Below are 17,807 nucleotides of genomic sequence, written 5' to 3' on the forward strand. Positions count from 1 at the left end.
CTCTCCTCTGTATGACCCTCCTATCACCGTTTGCATTGGGATTGATAGCTGGTACAATGTCCTATTTAAGAGCAAGTGCTTTCTCCCCAAATGGATCTACAGATTTAACACAATTCCTAACAAAATTCCATTTGGCTTCTTTGCAGAAACTGACAAGACAATCCTAAAAAAATCGTATGGAAAGCAAGAGAACCAGAATAGCACAACAATCTTAAAAAAGAAGAATAAAGTTGGAGTACTCACACTTTCTGATTTTAAAACTTACTACAAATCTATAATAATCAAGACCGGGTGTTACTGCCATAAGGATAGACATGTAAATCAATGCAATAGACTTGAGACTCCAGAGTAAACCCTCAGATTGATAGTTGATTTTCAACAAAGATGTCAAGATAATTCAATGGTGAAAAAAGAGTCTTTTCAACAAAGAATGTTGGGAAAACTGGATATCCATATGCAAAAGAATGAACTTGGACCCCTTCCTCATACCATATATAAAAATGAACTCAAAATAAATCATAGACTTACATGTAAGAGTTAAAACTATAACACTTTCAGAAGAAAATATGAGAGTAAATCTTCATGGCTTTGGGTTAGGCAAAGTCTTCTTAGATATGACAACTAAAGCACAAGCTACCAAAAAAAGCTACATTGGACTTCATTAATATTAAATATTTTTGTACTTCAAAGGATACCATCAAGAAAGTGAAAAGACAACCCACAAAATGGGAGAGAATATTTGCAAATCATATATCTGGTAAGGGACTTGAATGTAGGCTATCTAAGGAACTTTTGCAACTCAATAATAAAAAGAAAACCCAATAGACATTTCACTAAGGAAGATATGCAAATGGACAATAAACACATAAAAAGGTGTTCAACATTATTAGTCATCAGAGAAATGAAAAATAAAACCACAATGAGTCACTACTTCATACCACTAGGATGGCTATAATAAAAAAAAAAAGATAGATAACAATAAGTGTTGGACAGAATGTGAAGAAATTGAAACTCTTATACATTGCTGGTAGGATTGAAAACGGTGCAGCTGCTTCGAAAAATGGTCTGGCATTTCCTCAAAAGGTTGAACATAGAGTTACCATATGGCCCAGCAATTCCACTCCTAGATATATACCCAAGGGAACTTAAAACAGGTGTTCATACAAAAATGTATACATGAATGTTCACAGTAACATTATTTATAACAGTCATAAAGTGAAAGCAATCCAAATTCCTATCAACTGCTAAATGGATAAATATAACATGATATTATATGGTGTATTCAAACAATATCCATACAATGGAATATTATTACTCAATTTCTTTAATATTAATGAAATATTATTTGGCAATGAAAAGAAATGAAGTACTGATAAATGCTGCAACATAAATGAACCTTGAGAACGTTATGCTAAATGAAAGAAGCCAGTCCAAAAAACCACATATGTATGATTCCATTTATAGAAAATGTCCAGAATAGGCAAATCTATAGAAACAGAAAGTAGATTAGTAGAAAGATTTCCTGACTGTGGCTTTTAGCTTCCTATAGCTTCCTAAGAGCTGGTGAGAGAGTAAGACTATGGGAGCTGGGGATATAAGCTGGAGAAGTGAACTTAACTCCCTCAATCTAAATGGGAAATGATGATTGAAATTGTTCACTAAGGCTGAGGGTGGAATGGGAACTGACTCCAAAAGGGTATGGGGTTGCTTTCTGGATTGATAAAAATGTTCTAGGATTGATTGTGGTGATGGTTGCACAACTCTGAAATACACTAAAAAACAATGAATTATGCATTTTAAATTAATTGAATAGTATGTACATTATCTAGATATATAAAAGCCTAAGCGACCAAACAACCGAACAACTGGTCAACCACTCTCTATGACATGCACTGATCAACAGGGGGCAGACACTCAATGCAGGAGCTGCCCCTGGTGGTCAGTGGGAGTGCCGCTCGCTGACCGATCCATCTGGCAGCCCACCAGCCGGGCAGCAGCCACTCACTCCCTAAGTAGTCCTGAAGGTCCAATCTCCGGAGAACGGGCCAGGCACTGACTGACCAGCGCCGCCGGCATGATCCTGACAGCGCCTCTAGCCTCCTGGAAGTTGGCCTCAAGCACCATGCCACTTCCCCTCCCTAGACACCCTACAAGGAAGAAACGATATAAAAGTGGCTGCCAGGTGGCTCTGGACAACCAGCACGAACGTCAATGGGACGGATCTGGATCCCTGGCTGGCAAGGTCATCCCACCACCCACCTGGAGGGCCTATTGCATCCTGCCCCGCCCCCCCTCAGGTGGGTGCCAGATGCAGAGCTCACAGTTGGCGAGCACCACTGCAGCAGTGCGAGCCTCTCCCAATCGGGACTGACTGGGCACGAGCCCCCAGCAGGCGGAACAGGGCCGGGATGAGCAGGAGCGGCAGGCAGAAGTGGCAGGTGGCATTGGACTGCGGGTTTTGGCCCAATCCCAGCAGGCCACCCCGAGGGACCCCACCTGTGCACGAATTCATGCACTGGGTCTCTAGTATTTTAATAAAGATTATATATATATATATATATGAATAAAAGCAATGGGCAATTCAAAACTTTTGCATCTAATTGTTGCAACCAAAACATCTGATTATTGTATTTTAAAACAATAATATGATTCTAGCCCTAGCTAGTTTGGCTAGGTAGATAGTGCATTGGCTCACAGACTGAAGGGTCCCAAGTTCGATTCCAGTCAAGGGTACGTACCTCAGTTGCAGGCTAGATCCCCGGCCCTGGTCAGGGCTCCTGTGGGAGGCAACTAATCGATCTGCCTCTCTCACATCGATGTTTCTCTCTCTCTGCCTCTCCCCCTCCCTTCTACTCTCTCTAAAACTCAATGGGAAAATATCCTCAGGTGAGGATTAACAAAAACAAAAATAATATGATTCTTAAAACAAGGTCTGAGGGCTTTGCTGACAAATCTCAGTTCTAGCACCTGCTGACTGTGATTTTGGACAAGTTACTTAACCTCACTGAGCTCATTTTTCTCATCTGCAAAAATGTGCATTAGGTTATCATGAGGATTAAATAAATTATCTTGTAAAGACACCTGACACATAGTTGGTGCTTATTAAATGAAAACCATAAGAAAGAGTCAGAGAACAGGGGTAACTAGAGAATGGAAGAAGAAGAAACAGTATTTGTGGGCCAAAGCCACATCCATACATGTAATGCCTAACTTTTGGTTGAGTTCCAAGGACATGGAGAAAGAAGTCCCTGACTTTGAGGAGGGAGAAGGCTGAGGGATTGGGCATTTTTTAAAAGACAGAAAGAGAGAGAGTGAAAGAGAGATAAGAGAAAGAGAAAGAAGGAAGGAAGGAAGGCAATAGAATCACAGAAAAGTTGCTCAGGGGCAGAGGGGGGCTTTAAGAGTTGGCCAGGTGAAACGGGACTAGTGGACCCTTGTCCCCTCCCCCACTGTGTGTGACCAAAAGAATGTGAAGCACTCCCTTGTGGAGAAAACTGGATAGAGCCAACCCAGCACAGACAGAGGCAGAAGTCAAGAGCAATTGTGGATTGATTACTCTTGGCCAGCATGGGCAGTGATGCTGGCAAAAAGAGGTAGGAGATGGGGCCTGCCTCCCTGGTCTCTCAATGGGTGAGCAGAGCCTTAGGAGTGCCTCCTGTCTCCCCTGTTCCTAGCTCTTCTCAGCCCCTAAGCCTCTGCATCTCTTTCTCCCACTCACCAGACCTCTTTTTGGGAAAAGCCTGATTTCTGTAGGCAGAGCATGACACCTCCATCAGTCCTCCCTCTAGTGACTCATCCCCAAGACTGGAGGTGGCAGGAAGTGCCAGGACCCTAGAGCTGTAGTCCCATCCAGATTCTGGCAGTTTAGAGACATCCTATCTTCTTCCCTCCTCCCCCCACCCCCGCCACCTCCCCTACTTTCAGCTCTGACTCTTGCAATTGCTACATAAGAGACACCCACCTCCCCAAGACTCTTCTTGCCTTTCCATTGCCTCCTCCAGTCTCTTAACTCCAGTCTCCAGGAGCAGCTAGGTTGAAACAGCCTAAGCCCAAGGGAAGCAGGCACAACCCAGACCTAGAGGCCCTTTCCTGGGGGAGGTGGCTAGGCAAGGTCTCTATCCCCATCCATGGCCAGGCCTTTGAGGGTCAGGGCTCATGATGTAGAAAGCCTTCTGAGCAACACTTAAAACAACAAGCCCTAGCTGGTTTGGCTCAGTGGATGGAGCATCGGCCTGTGGACCAAGGGATCCTGGGTTTGATTCTGGTCAGGGGTGCATGCCCGGATTGCAGGTTTGATCCCTGGTGGGCGGCATGTGGGAAGCAGCCGATTGGTGATTCTCTTTCATCATTGATGTTTCTGTCTCTCTCTCCCTCTCCCTTCCTCTCTAAAGTCAATAAAAATATTTTTTTAAAAAACACAAAACAATAACAACAAAATTATATTACTACATGCTAAGTGCCTCACAAACTTTGCTTTATTTATTACTTCAACAACTCTGTGAGGCAGATAGTATTATTACTGCTATTTTCCAATGAGGGGAAATAATTTGAAAGTAGCAGACTGGGGCTTAAACCCAGAACCCAGGTATTGGACTCTTAACCACCAGACTCATCTGCATTTTGGGAATGGGGGGCAGTGTAGCTCTGAGGAATCTAGGACAGCACAAGCAATCCTGAGGCCCTCAGTACAGCTGCCCTGAAGTCTAGCTTTGACCCTAGCCTCCTTCCTATTACTCATGGCTCTTGTAAACCTGCCCCACTTCACTCCTGAGGGTGAGAATGTGGAGGGCTACTCAGAGGATTCTTGTCCCCCTAAAAATCTTACTATTAAACTCCTAGGACAAACAAACATCAATGTGATTCTGGGGTGCCCAGAAGCTACCTAGAGAGAGGGAAAAAGAGCATTGTTTATAGTTACAAGCTGGCAGAAGGAGTCCAGACGCCCAAGCGTGGGGTTAGCCCAGGCTTGTAGACAGAGTAGACATCTGTCACACCGAAGAGGCACAGAGATGACCCACATGACAATAGAAATAATAACATCCTTGAATTATGTCACACTTTGTAATTCCTCAGGCACTTTACAACCATTTGATCCTCCAGCTGACCTCTGAGGACCCAAGGAGGCAGAAAGCATCTTTCATAAGCTGTCGCCACCTGTCCAATTTTCCCCAAGAGGGAGAAAAATAGGAGGCAGACAAGGCAGTGAGTGAGTTAACCAAACCCAAACCCAAACCTCAGTGCAAAATTGATAGTTTTTATGGTGACTTTATCCTCAGACTCCTCAGAGATCATATTTTCCCTGGATTACCACATTTACATAACAGTACAGGGTGAGGGACCCTGATAAATCTTCTCTGCATGGGAATGAATACAGTAGAAATGTACTCTGTTGACAGACAGCAATTTGTTTTACTACATTACTGCCCTTCAATTTAGGGAGGAAAGAGCAAGTACTGCCTTATGAAGGGAGAGCGGAAAGAAGGGGAAGGGGAAGCAGCAAGATCTGCAATCTAGAAAGAGAGGAATTAATTACAGGGGAAGAGACAGGAAGAAAAGGAGAGCTTTAGGGAAAGAGGAAGGAAGGAAGAAAGGAAAGAAGGAAGGCAAGAATTTAGTGGTGAAAGGAATGGAATGATTCTGCAGAAGGTATAGCTGACTGTTGGGGGCAGCCCATAGTAGTGGGGTGAGAAAGATTCAGAGGTCATTTGAGTGAGTGCCAGGCTCTCACCTTCGTAGCTGGTCAGGAGAACTGGGAGAGTAAGGAGAGTCACAGGCACAGGGCTCCTTTTGAATCCACTTAAGATGTTATCAGTGGCCTGTCTGGACCTCTTCTCACCACATCCCAACACTCCATCCACCTGTATCAGAGAAAAGATGGGCTCAGGCATTGGGACTGAGCTCTAAGAATCCCTTTGTGGCTCGGTGGTTGAGCGTTGACCTATGAAGCAGGAGGTCATGGTTTGATTCCTGGTCAGGGCACATGCCCAGGTTGTGGGCTTGGTTCCCAGTGGGAGCTGTGCAGGAGGCAGCCAATCAATGATTCTCTCTCATCATTGATGTTTTTCTCTTTCTCTTCCTCTCCTTCCCTCTCTGAAATCAAGTAAAAAAAATAAAAGAATCTCTGGTCTTGCATCTTTCTGGTTAGGAGGCTTGGATATCAGTCCCTGCTCTGCCACTAACTTAGCTGGATGGTTTTAATCCCCTAAACACTCAGCCTTGGTTTCTTTATTGGGAAAATGGGAATTTATTAATCCATCTATCCAACAAATGTTTAGTGATTTTATGCCAGGCGGTGTGATAGGTATTGTCTATATAACAGAAAACAAGATAGATAATAGCCCTTTTCTTCTAAGAGAGCACAATCCAATGAAGGTAACCAAACTTCCTCGGAGAAACAGGCCGTGCCTACACTAGGATAATAGTGATGAGAGCTCTCTCTGCCAGGCAATGTGTTAAGTGCTTCCATGTATTAACTCCTGCAATCTTCACAGCAGCCCTGTGGCATAGCAGAGCCAGGTTAGCTGCATGCACCTCTAGGCTCCCACAACCCTCCAGCTCAAGTCTTTATAAGTCACTTTCCACACCATGTTGCATAGTAATGGGACCTTTGTATCATGGGGTCTTAGCTCCTAAAAGGAACAAATAAGTCTCTAGGCAATACTCCCGGGCTTGAATTTCCGAAGGAGAAAGAAAACAAGGGAAGGTATACCAGTAAAAGGCCAGATGGATGCTGGGACTCCCCTAAACATTTCCCCTTTTCTGCCTCTCCTTCAGTCTTAGCCTCACTATTCAAACAAGCATGTCCATTGGCCTGCCTACCCGTCTGTCTCACCTGAGTAGAGTAAGTCCTCACCTAACGTCATCAATAGGTTCTTCGACTTCTGGCAAAACGATGAATAATGAAACAAATTTTACCATAGGGTAATTGATATAAACAAGAGTAAAGTTCCTATGGCATCTCATCAATGTTATGACAAAACGATTTTAATTGAGGACCTACTGTGCTATGTCAAATGCCATTTATTTGAGCCATGCTACCTTTCCCTGCTCTCTCCCCTTTTGTCCCCCATCCCCCTCACAATGTACTCACCCAGAGTCTCTTTCCAACATCTGCTCCATGTCTCTGAAAGCTTCCTGATGTTTGATATGAAGGCAGGTTTGAGGGGCCATTTTTTTCTCCACAAGAGCAGCTCATGACATGTTCTTAAAATCACAGAGGGTAGTGTCATGTTTAGTCTGTAAAGTGAGGTTGGGAGCAGTGGCAGATGAAGCAGAACAGGGGCAGGAACCAGACTCTGTGAAAGATTTTGCCCCATAGGCCATGGAAGCCATTGAAGAATTCTGCATAGGTTGGAACTCACTCCCCTTCCACTCAGCCTTCCTCATTTACATCCCTTTATTTCTCTCTCTCCCCTCACACTAACCCTACCCTCACCCCCACCATCCCATTTGGCTTATAGCAAAATCTTAATAACACCAAAGATTTATTGAGAGCCTTCACTAGGTGAACTTTCTGTTCACATTACCTCATTTCAACCTTTCAGCACTTATGAGGTAGGCATTATTACCGTATTACTGTCTCCATTTCACAGGTGAGGGAAATAACTCCAGTAAGTCATTTGCTCTAAATTACAAATCAAGAAAGAAGCAGAGCCCATTTTCTTAAACATTACACTAGTTGTTTTCTCTTTTGGAGAAAAAAATTAGTTATCCGTAGGAGGCCTTTGAGGTCTGGAGACAGAACAAAGAAGAGTGAGTGAAGAGACTGGACAATTCTGGAGGAGGAATTTCCAGGTTCTGATGGGACCCATCTCACCCAGCCTCACTCACCTCTCTGTGCTTAGCAGGCAGTCTCTTCCCATCTCCCCACTCCCTGTCTTGGTCCACTTGCTTCTTCCAGTTACCACATCCTCTTTCACTTCCTTGGATACTATTTGTCTTTGTCTTTCAGGTTATGTATTTGATCAGAAAATGTCTGGATGGACCAGAACCCTCTGGAAACCCTCCAGATAGTTCAGGTGTCTGTGGAGGATGGTTTCCCCTGTCCTCCCAACTCTAACAAAAGAGGTCTGGTCTCACCCTCAGCTCTTCAGCAAAGGTTAGCTCCTCCCTATTTCATCTCCCACGACTACCCCTATGCCCTCTCTACAAGCTAAAAATACATAACTACATATGCTTCCCAGAACATGCCAAGTTCTTAAAATCTTTGGGTATGCATTTTCTCTCTCTGGAATGCCAGCATCCTCTCTCCCCCAAGTTTTCCAACAGGAAAACTAATTATCCTCAGTCTTGACTCAAACATGACCTCTAGCCCCACAGATATTATCATTCAGGCCACCATTTCTTGCCTGAACTACTCCCTCACTGGTCTCTAGAATGCCACTCTGGCCCTACACCATCCATTTCCCACACTGTACCCAGAGTAATTTTTCTCAAATGCAAACGTGCCTTGCCAGTGTGGCTCAGTTGGTTGGGCATGGTCCCCTGCACCAAAGGATCACCAGGTTGATTCCCAGTCAGGACACATGCCTTGTTGTGGGATCGATCCCTAGTCGGGCATGTGCAGGAGGCAGCCGCCAATCTATGTTTTGCTCTCATCGATGTTTCTATCTCTTTCTCCCTTTCTCTCTAAAAATCAATAAAAACATTTACAGTATAAATAAAATAAAATGCAAATTTGATCTTATCACTTCCCTTCTTAAAATTTGTCAATGGTTTCCCATGCCCTTAAGGTAAAGACATAACTTTTTAATCTGGCTTTGGCAGTCCTTCCACCCTCTCCTCTTGCTCAATTGGTACTCAATTCCTTGAAACTTGCCATTCTCTCTTGACCTTACATGATGTTCCCTTAGCCTGGAACTCTCTCACCTTTTTCCCCAGCTGACTCCTACTAACCTTTCAGGCAGATCTCAGCCTAAACTCACCTCACCACTGTACCTTCCAGAATCCCCCATACTGGGCGAGCTACCTCTGCTTTCTGCGTCCACTGCCTATTATTTCCCCGAGGACAGCATTTATCCTCTTTGTTACTAACTACCTTTTTATTTACTCCCACGCCCAACTGGAAGCCTACTTTATTTCCTACTATAACCCAGTCTACTACTGGTGGGCTCTCCATGAATAATTGTTAAGGTAGTGAGTGAACAAAGCCCTCCCTGTCTTCACAGTGCAGACTCCGGCACCCACTGCAGCTTCTACAACTGCCATCCTCATAGTCACTATTCTGGATGATAGGTGATTGCTTCTCTGAGTGTCCCTCTCTCCTTATGGATTGGGATGGTACCTTTAAGGTCTGTACTCCAGTGCCTAAAACAGAGCTCAGCATTCATCCTTCCATCCATCCTCTCATTATTTTTAACCAATACTTATTGAGGCCCTGGCCAGGTAGTTCTGTTGGGTAGAGAGTCGTCCCACTATGTCGAGGTTGCTAATTCCATCTCCAGTCAGGGCACATACAAGAAGCAACCAATGAAAGCATAAATAAGTGGAACAACAACTCAATGTTTCTCTCTCCCTCTTTCTCTTTCTTCCTCTGTCTCTCTCGAAAATCAATAAATAAAAATAAAAACACACAAATATTTATTGAGTACTAGAGACTGTAAATGCGGCAGTGAATGAGGTAGAAAGGGTCCTGCCTTCAAGCTCACATTCTAGGGGCAAAGATGGGTGACTAGTGAGCCGGAGATTCAGTGAATCTAACTCATACCGAGAAGCCCCTGCAGGCTTTCCTTTCCAGAGCTACAAAGCAAGGAACACAGACTCCAACATATTTTCTCGGTGACCTCTAGACCTCCTCCCTTTGTCCAGGTCTCCTTGGGACTAACCATCAATCAAGCGGCAGCAGGAAGGAAGGGAATAAGGGTGGGAAGGCAGGGTCCCTAAAGATAGGCAATGGTGCTACAGCCAAGGCAGTGTGGTAACTAGTTTTCTTCTTTCCTCTGGGGCAGAGAAAGAGAGATCCACAGAGGGAAAGACATAAATGGACAGAGATGACAGAGGAAAAAGGAAGGAGAGGAAAGGTAGAACAGAGAGCAGGAGTCAGAAATACAAGGAGAGGGAAGAAGACTGCAGCACAAATAGAAGGTCTGCAGGACTGAACCCTGCCTGTGTTGCTGGGAGACAGCTCTGGGTATATCTCCTCTTCTGGGTCACTGGAGGGGAAAAGAAAAAAAAAGAGGGATTTCCCAGATGGTTTTCAGAGCCCTCTGATCCCAAAAATTGTCTCTGGTGCCATCTAGTAACCCCAGGAGGCTTCTGCAGGGGACCTGCCAGCCTCCAAACCAGGATATACTCCATCAGACCCTTGTGAGTAAAGGATAGGCAGTGATGAAAAAACAGTTGCTCTGGGTATGGCAACCTCTGATTTTCATCTTTCTCAGAAAAGATCACAGAAAAGACCCTGTGTTTGTCATCTGTTTCCTAACTGGGGCTCCAGGCTCTGCTCTCTGAGATACCCAATCTGCAAGCACAGCGCAGAAACTTCCCTGAGCTGGGAGCTGGGGCGGCTCCCACCACCCAGGAGCGCCCTGATGCCCAGCACAAGCTTCAGTTGCTAACAGGGCTGCTGCTCTTGCCAGCAGCTTCAGCTGCTTGCTCCTGAGGCTGTGATGCCATCTGCTGCTCAACTTAGGAAACTGGCTGACTCTGGCTGCAAAACCAAGGGGAAGCCTTGCCTGACTTGAGCAAGAGGCCTGCTTAGGTTTCAGGAGAGCCATGTCTTTATCTCTGGACAGAACCCGTAGTGGATCTCAGAGACAGAACAAATGCTCTGTTCCCTGTCATCATTTTTCTTAGACTAGGCAGGATGTTTCTCTTTCACAAAAAGGGTCCCCTCCCACATAGTACAAGGGTTTATCTGTGTGACCAATGGAATATGACAGATGTAATGGTATGTAACTTCCAAGATTAGATTATAAAAGACACTGGCGCTCTCTCTCTCTCTCTCTCTCTCTCTCTCTCTCTCTCTCTCTCTCACACACACACACACACACACACATCACTTGCTCTGGGGGAAGGCAGTTGTCATGCCATGAAACTCCTTTGGAGAGGCTCATGTGGTAAGGCAGTGATGCCCTCTGTCAACAGCCACATGAATGAGCTCGGAGGCAGAGCCTCAGGCAAGCTTTCATATGACTGAAGCCCTAGCAGACAGCCTGACTGCAACCTCTTGAGTGACCCTGAGTCAGCTCAGCTGAGCTGCTCCCAGTTCCGGACTCTCAGGAACTGGGTGAGATAAATGTTTAAAGTTTGGGGGTAATTTGTTATGGAAAAAACATAATAAACTGTCATGGTATTATTACATCATGGCATATCATCTGCATTATATCACTTCATTTCCTTATGAGTTCTGGTATCTGGATCCCAACCTCTCAGTCTCTCTCTCTCTTTAGTATATCTTTATTGATTTCAAAGAGGAAGGGAGAGGGAGAGAGCGATAGAAACATCCACAATGAGAGAGAGAATCACTGGTTGGCTGCCTCCTGCAAAACCCCTACTGGGGATCGAGCTCACAAACCAGGCATGTGCCCTTGACCGGAATCGAACCCAGGACCCTTCAGTCCGTAGGCTGATGCTCTATCCACTGAGCCAAACCGGCTAGGTCCTCTCAGTCTCTTTAACCTCATCTTTTACCATCCCATTCTCTCCCCAGCTTAGCATCACCCTAGGCTCACTCTTGTCTCAGGACCTTTGAATTTGCATTTCTCTCTGCTGCTTCCCCCTCCCGGTTACCCCTCTACATGATCACTCCCTTATCTCCTTCAGGTCTTTATTCACATGTAGCCTTTTCAGTGTACTTTTCCTTGATCCTCCTGCACCTTAAACTGCAACTGCCACATCTGCCTATCCTTTTCTCTACTTTATTTTTATTCTTAGCCCTTATGATAATATAACATACATAATAAAATATAGTTTACATAATTATCTTATGTCTCTATCCCCCACTAGACTGTAATAAGCTCCATGAAGGCAATAATTGGTGTGTTTTTCTATTTTTGTCACTGCCCTATCCCCAGCACCTGGAATAATGATAAGCACATAACAGATGTGTAATATATATTTACTAAGTGGAGAAAAATGAATGTCATAGTTCACCAAATATAGTATGTATGTCTTCTAGATTCCATATCATATATCACATGCCATATTATGATGTCACATAGATATTATATTTAAATGCAGAGCAAGGCAGTGCAGAGACTAGAGTTATAATGAGAAGACCTGGCTTTGTTGCTTGCTGGATAGCTATCTACACTAATAAAAGAGAAAGATGCAAATTGACCATACCTCCGCTACACCCACCAGCCAATCAGGAGTGTGTATGCAAATTAACCTGATGAAGATGGTGGTGGCTCCAGGCCTGTGGGAGTCGGAGAAGTTGGGCGCCAGTGCCTGAGGTTGGCTGCGGCCAGGGAGACCAATAAGCCGCCTGCCCCATGATCCCAGGCCGCAGCCAGCTGCAGAAGCCGCCCACCCCATGTCCTGGGGGAGAGAGAGAAACCAGGCCCCAGCACCTGAGGCTGGCTGCGGCCCGGGAGACAAAGAAGCTGCCTGCCCCATGATCCCAGGCTGCAGAAGCCGCCTGCCCCACGTCCTCGGGGAGACGGAGAAACTGGGCCCCAGCACCTGAGGCTGGCTGCAGCCTGGTAGACGGAGAAGCTGCCCACCCCGCAGTCCCGGGCACCAGCACTTGCAGCTGCAGCCCAGGCGAAGCCACCTGCCCACCATCCCCTGTGGCTGCAGCCGGCCCGGGCACCTATGGCTGACCAGAGGGAGGGAAGCCTGGATCCCAGGTGCCTGTGGTCGGCTGGAGGAGGGAATCCTGGGTCCCAGGTGTGGGGCCAAGGCAGAGGTGGTTAGGGGCAATCAAGCCAGCAGGGGAGCAGTTAGGGACGATCAGGCTGGCAGGCATAAGCAGTTAGGGGCAATCAGGTAGGCAGGCTAGCAGTTAGGAGCCAGCAGTTCTGGATTGTGAGAGGGATGTTCGACTGCCAGTTATCCCCCGAGGTGTCCCAGATTGGAGAGGGTGCAGGCTGGGCTGAGGGACACTAGTGTTATTATAAGTCAGACATGTAACCTCTCTGAGCCTCAGTTTTACTCATCGGTAAAGTGAGGTTAGTATTTTAAAAATCAATAAAAAATATATTTTTTAAAAGTTCTTAAAAAAGAAAGCAAGAGGATGATGAAGGAATAAAGAACAACTAAACTCATCCCCTTTGAAAAGAACTCTGCAGAACAAAGGCAACCTGAAATTCCCTAGGGGTGGAGAGGAGGTTGGGAATCCAGGAATCCTGGTGCTGACGGCTGAACTAGCTGAGCTGGCTTATTCCTTTGAATGTTGCTTCTGCCACTTTCTGCAGTTGAAGCTCAGCCTTCCATCTCATTTTCAAAAAACTTCTGATTGAAGAGATTTCTTCTTTATCAGGGAGGAGGAACCAGGTAAAACATATCAGCAGCTTCTCAATTTAGTGTACTTATTAAGTGCCTGAAATGGCAGCTGCCATTTTTCCTTTCCTTGTGAGCAATGAGCCTTCTTGGCAGCATTCATCTCCCCAGAGCATGCTTGGCTTGGAAAGAAAAAGAATTTAGCAATTCCTCTCATAAAGATTCCCTAGGCTAAATGGGACATGAAGCGGTTGGCAGGTTTATTCTTGAATTCAAGGTATGCCTGCCTAAGCTCAGTCCAAACAGATACTCTTAGAAAAAAAGATTCTGGTCCAGCTGGTATGGCTCCGTGGTTGAGCATTGACCCACAAACCAGGAGGTCAGGTTTCCATTCCCCCTCAGTTTACTTGCCTAAAGTCAAACAGCTAATATGTAAGTGGTGACATCAGAATCAGATCCACATCTGACTCACAAATCCATGTTCTTCCTACCCAGGAGGCTTGTATGTATCACATAGAAATCTGGGTCTTAGTTTCCTTGCACTCTTGGAATATAGTTCGTTTATTACCTAACCCCACAAACATGCTAAGATTCTGGCTATTTTTTCATGACCATTTACTGCAGGGTAAATTAGCATTAGAAAGGTGCAATCAACTCTGTTAAGGCTTTCCTGTGATCAAATCTGAATTCACTCTACCTGATGTTCACCTGCCTCATCAGACTGTAATCTCCATCATGGTAAGGACCATGGCTGTCTTATTCATTACTGTATCCCTCCGAGTGCCTAGTGTCTCAGGTTCAATAAAGCAAGATAAGAGAACCTGAGACAAAGGTTAAAAGGTGAATATTTATTTTAAAAACAAGCAAGGAAGAAGTGAGGTAGCCAGAAAGAGAATGAAAGACAGTAAGATACAACTCAGCACAAACAAACAAGATAAATATAGCCTCTCGCCAGTGTCCTTTTAAAATTACTTTCTATATTTGAGCCTAAGTGACAAGTGAAATCTCCTCTGTAATTTTCCATGTGTTCAGCTAATGAATTTCCAGCAAATGGTTTCAGTATTGGAGGGCCAATTTGGACATTGTGGAGTTAGGGGTGGTGAGAAAATGAGGGGTATAGAAATAGACTAACTGAGTCTAGAAACCAAATGAAGGGGTGTTTGGAGGCATGTGAGAAGGAAGCCAAGTCTTGGAACTTGCTCAACATCAAGAAGGTTGGGAATTGGTTTTGCTCTAGCTGATGTCACCAGGATGTTTCCCTAAATGCTATAGAGGGAGTTCAGAATCCCAGGATGCCCTGCAAGTATTCTTTGTACCACATTGCCTATCTTGTAAAGAGCTGCACTGGTTTATATGGAGGGCATTATATTAATAATTTAATTTCAACCATTGGAGGGAATGAAGAGACTCTGGCTCTTTCAGGTTTATATACCTTTTACACAGTAGGTACACTATAAATGTTGAACCAAATATTTATGAGAGAGTCAATCATGAGGAGGGAAAGTATGGGAATGCACAATCTACACTTTACATCTGTTTGTGATACCTACACAAAAGCTTACTTAAAAATCATTGATTAATTGACTGACTGAACAATTATTAAATATTTCTCTACTGGTGGTTCCTGTTCAGGAAGGAGAGGAAAAGGACAGTCTTAAGAACAAAAGGGCCCAGCTGGTGGGGCTCAGTGGTTGAGCATCAACCTATGAACCAGGAGTTCACAGTTCAATTCCCAGTCAGGGCACATGCCCTGGTTGTGGGCTCAATCCCCAGTGTGGGGCATACAGGAGGCAGCCAATCAATGATTCTCTCTCATCATTGATGTTTCTATCTCTTTCTTCCTCTCCCTTCCTCTGAAATATATATATATATATATATATATATATATATATATATATATATATATATACTTTTTTTAAAAAAAAAAAAGAACAAAAGGCATCAAGGAAGGAAGCAAGAAGAGGATAAAATGGAGGAGAAAGGGAAAAGTAGGCAAGCTGGTTGGGGACCTAGTGTCCCTTGGGGCCAACCTTTCCATTACGAAGTCAAACTCAGAACTAAGGGCCTACCCTAATCATTTGCCTTTCATCTGGTTGCATTTTTTTCCTGGAATTTCTCCTTTTCTTTTTTGTTATTATTTGTAACAATTTTGTCTTCAAGAATAAGAAACAAGCAAAAAAGTAGAAAAATAGTTGATATTACAGGTAAAAGACCATATAAATCAACTCACCAAAATGAATTCAGAATTAAAAGAATGGAGGTTAAGAAGGTTGAGTAAGAGCCCTAGCCAGTTTGGCTCCATGGATAGAGTGTCGGCCTGTGGACTGAAAGGTCCCAGTTTCGATTCTGGTCAAGAGTACATACTTGTGTTGCGGCTGTATCATATCCTATCTAATAAAAGAGTAATATGCAAATTGACCATCACTCCAACACACAATATGGCTGCCCCCATGTGGTCAAAGATGACTGCCCCCATTTGGACACAAGATGGCCGCCACAAGATGGCCAGCAGAGGAGGGCAGTTGGGAGGGACCAGGCCTGCAAGGGAGGGCAGTTGGGGGCGATCAAGCCTGCAGGGGAGGGCAGTTAGGGGTGACCAGGCCGGCAGAGGAGAGAAGTTGGGGGCGACTGGGCCTGCAGGGAAGGCAGTTGGGGGGGACCCAGGCCTGCAGGGGAGAGCAGTTGGGGGGGGACCAGGCCTGTGGGGGAGGGCAGTTAGGGGTGACCAGGCCTGCAGGGGAGGGCAGTTAGGGGCAATCAGGCTGGCAGGGGAGCAGTTAGGCATCAATCAGGCTGGCAGGGGAGTGGTTAGGGGGTGATCAGGCTGGCAGGCAGAAGCGGTTAGGGGCAATCAGGAAGGCAGGCAGGCGAGCAGTTGGGAGCCAGCAGTCCTGAATTGTGAGAGGGACGTCTAAACGGGCAGTCAGACATCCCTCAAGGGGTCCCAGATTGGAGAGGGTGCAGGCTGGGCTGAGGGACACACACCCTCATGCACGAATTTCGTGCACCAGGCCTCTAGTGTGTGTGTGTGTGTGTGTGTGTGTGTGTGTGTGTGTGTGTGTGTGTGTATAAAGGTTGAGTAAGAAAGATTTTTTTTTGAACTAGGAAATGAAAAAATCATAATCTAGGTTTTCCACTAAGGACACGGAATGGCCTATTCCTAAAAAAGGTATCCATCTTTTTAATATAACATGAGAATATGGCCCACAGGTCAGCCTTACTCATAATGGCTGGCCTTCTCTCAACACAATCCTGCCTTCTACATGGACTAATCTGTGAATCCAGTTGTCACCAGGTCATTGGTCCTTCTCTCTAATTGAGGCCTTAGTTTCTCCCTAGCTTCAATTAGTTCCTGTCTCTTTAAAGCACACATGCATACATACACATAAACCTCATCTTTCCTTTCCATGAATCCTCAGGATAGCTCTTCCTTCTCCATTTTGTGTGTTTGGAAGGAATGAAAGCAAAATATATGAGATGCCAACGTAATTTCTCCTTTAGCAGAGCTCCAAAGGACAATTACCCACCCAATCTGCCCAGTTTTATAGCTCTCATAACCCTCCTTTATGAACACACTGTGACAGCCGGATGCTGGCAGTGATTATGGCAGCAGTCTTCAGCCACATTCCTATTTAACTGCAAAGCAGAGCTCCAGCTACTAAGCCAGCACAGCTCATGTGACTTTTTTAATTACTGTATTTATGTAAGTCTTTTTCCAACCACAGCCTGTGTCCAACTCCCATCAAAACTGGAGAGGATTTGTGCTTGCCACTTCTCTAGTGGCTCTCTGGCCTTCTGGCCTAGGGTCTCTTGTAAAATCAATTTAGGGCTCTGGGCTTTCTCAGCAGAGGTCTGTGTGCACAGGAAGCATTTTTTTTTTCCATTATGAAAAAGCTGAGAAAAGATAATAAAACATGTTGGCAGATGCCAAGGGCAGTGGCTGATTCCTAGGGCTCACCTGGATCAGCAGAGCCTGTAGAATAGGGGATGGAGGGGGCGGAACAGCGAGAAAGGGGCTCCAGAATTTGGGGAATGGATTTAGGAATTACTGCTGCTGAGCCCTTGCCCCTCTGGGCTCTAGCTTCACCAGCTGTTCAACAGGATAGAATCAAACTGACTTCAGCTAGATGGGGAAGGAAGTTTTAACGTTCAAAAGAAATGCTGGTAATTTGGTGAGCAATCTGGCCTCTCTGGCTGATTGTGCCACGGAGCAAGTCCGGCAGAGAAAGCCAGTGTTCTTTAGCTGCTGCAGCTCGGCTAAGGATCCCACTGCAGGCCCCAGGGATGCAGTCCCGCAGGGTTAGGCTGTAGGAGTGACAAGCATAATCTACCCGAAAATCTCCTGAAAACCCAGGTGACCTTTGTGGGTGGGCGAGCCTTTAGCCGAGTGAGAGCGCTGCTGGAGAAAGGCAGAAAGAGGATCA

The 17,807-nt window shown here is 45.3% G+C and overlaps 1 protein-coding gene across 1 annotated transcript in view; it reads right to left on the minus strand.

The window, feature by feature from the left end:
* Nucleotides 1–17,807, minus strand: part of LOC307099390 (uncharacterized protein) — a 37,840-nt gene that overhangs the window by 19,794 nt on the left and 239 nt on the right. Inside the window, exons 2-3 of the mRNA XM_079770877.1 lie at nt 7,091–7,203; nt 5,729–5,858 (exon numbers count right to left, since the gene is read on the minus strand). Coding sequence (XP_079627003.1) covers nt 5,729–5,858; nt 7,091–7,195 — 235 coding nt within the window. The 5' untranslated portion in view covers nt 7,196–7,203. The remainder of the gene's footprint in view (nt 1–5,728; nt 5,859–7,090; nt 7,204–17,807) is intronic.

The sequence above is a fragment of the Cnephaeus nilssonii genome (assembly GCF_951640355.1).
Source record: "Cnephaeus nilssonii genome assembly, chromosome: 5".
NCBI classification, from domain to species: Eukaryota; Metazoa; Chordata; class Mammalia; order Chiroptera; family Vespertilionidae; genus Cnephaeus; species Cnephaeus nilssonii.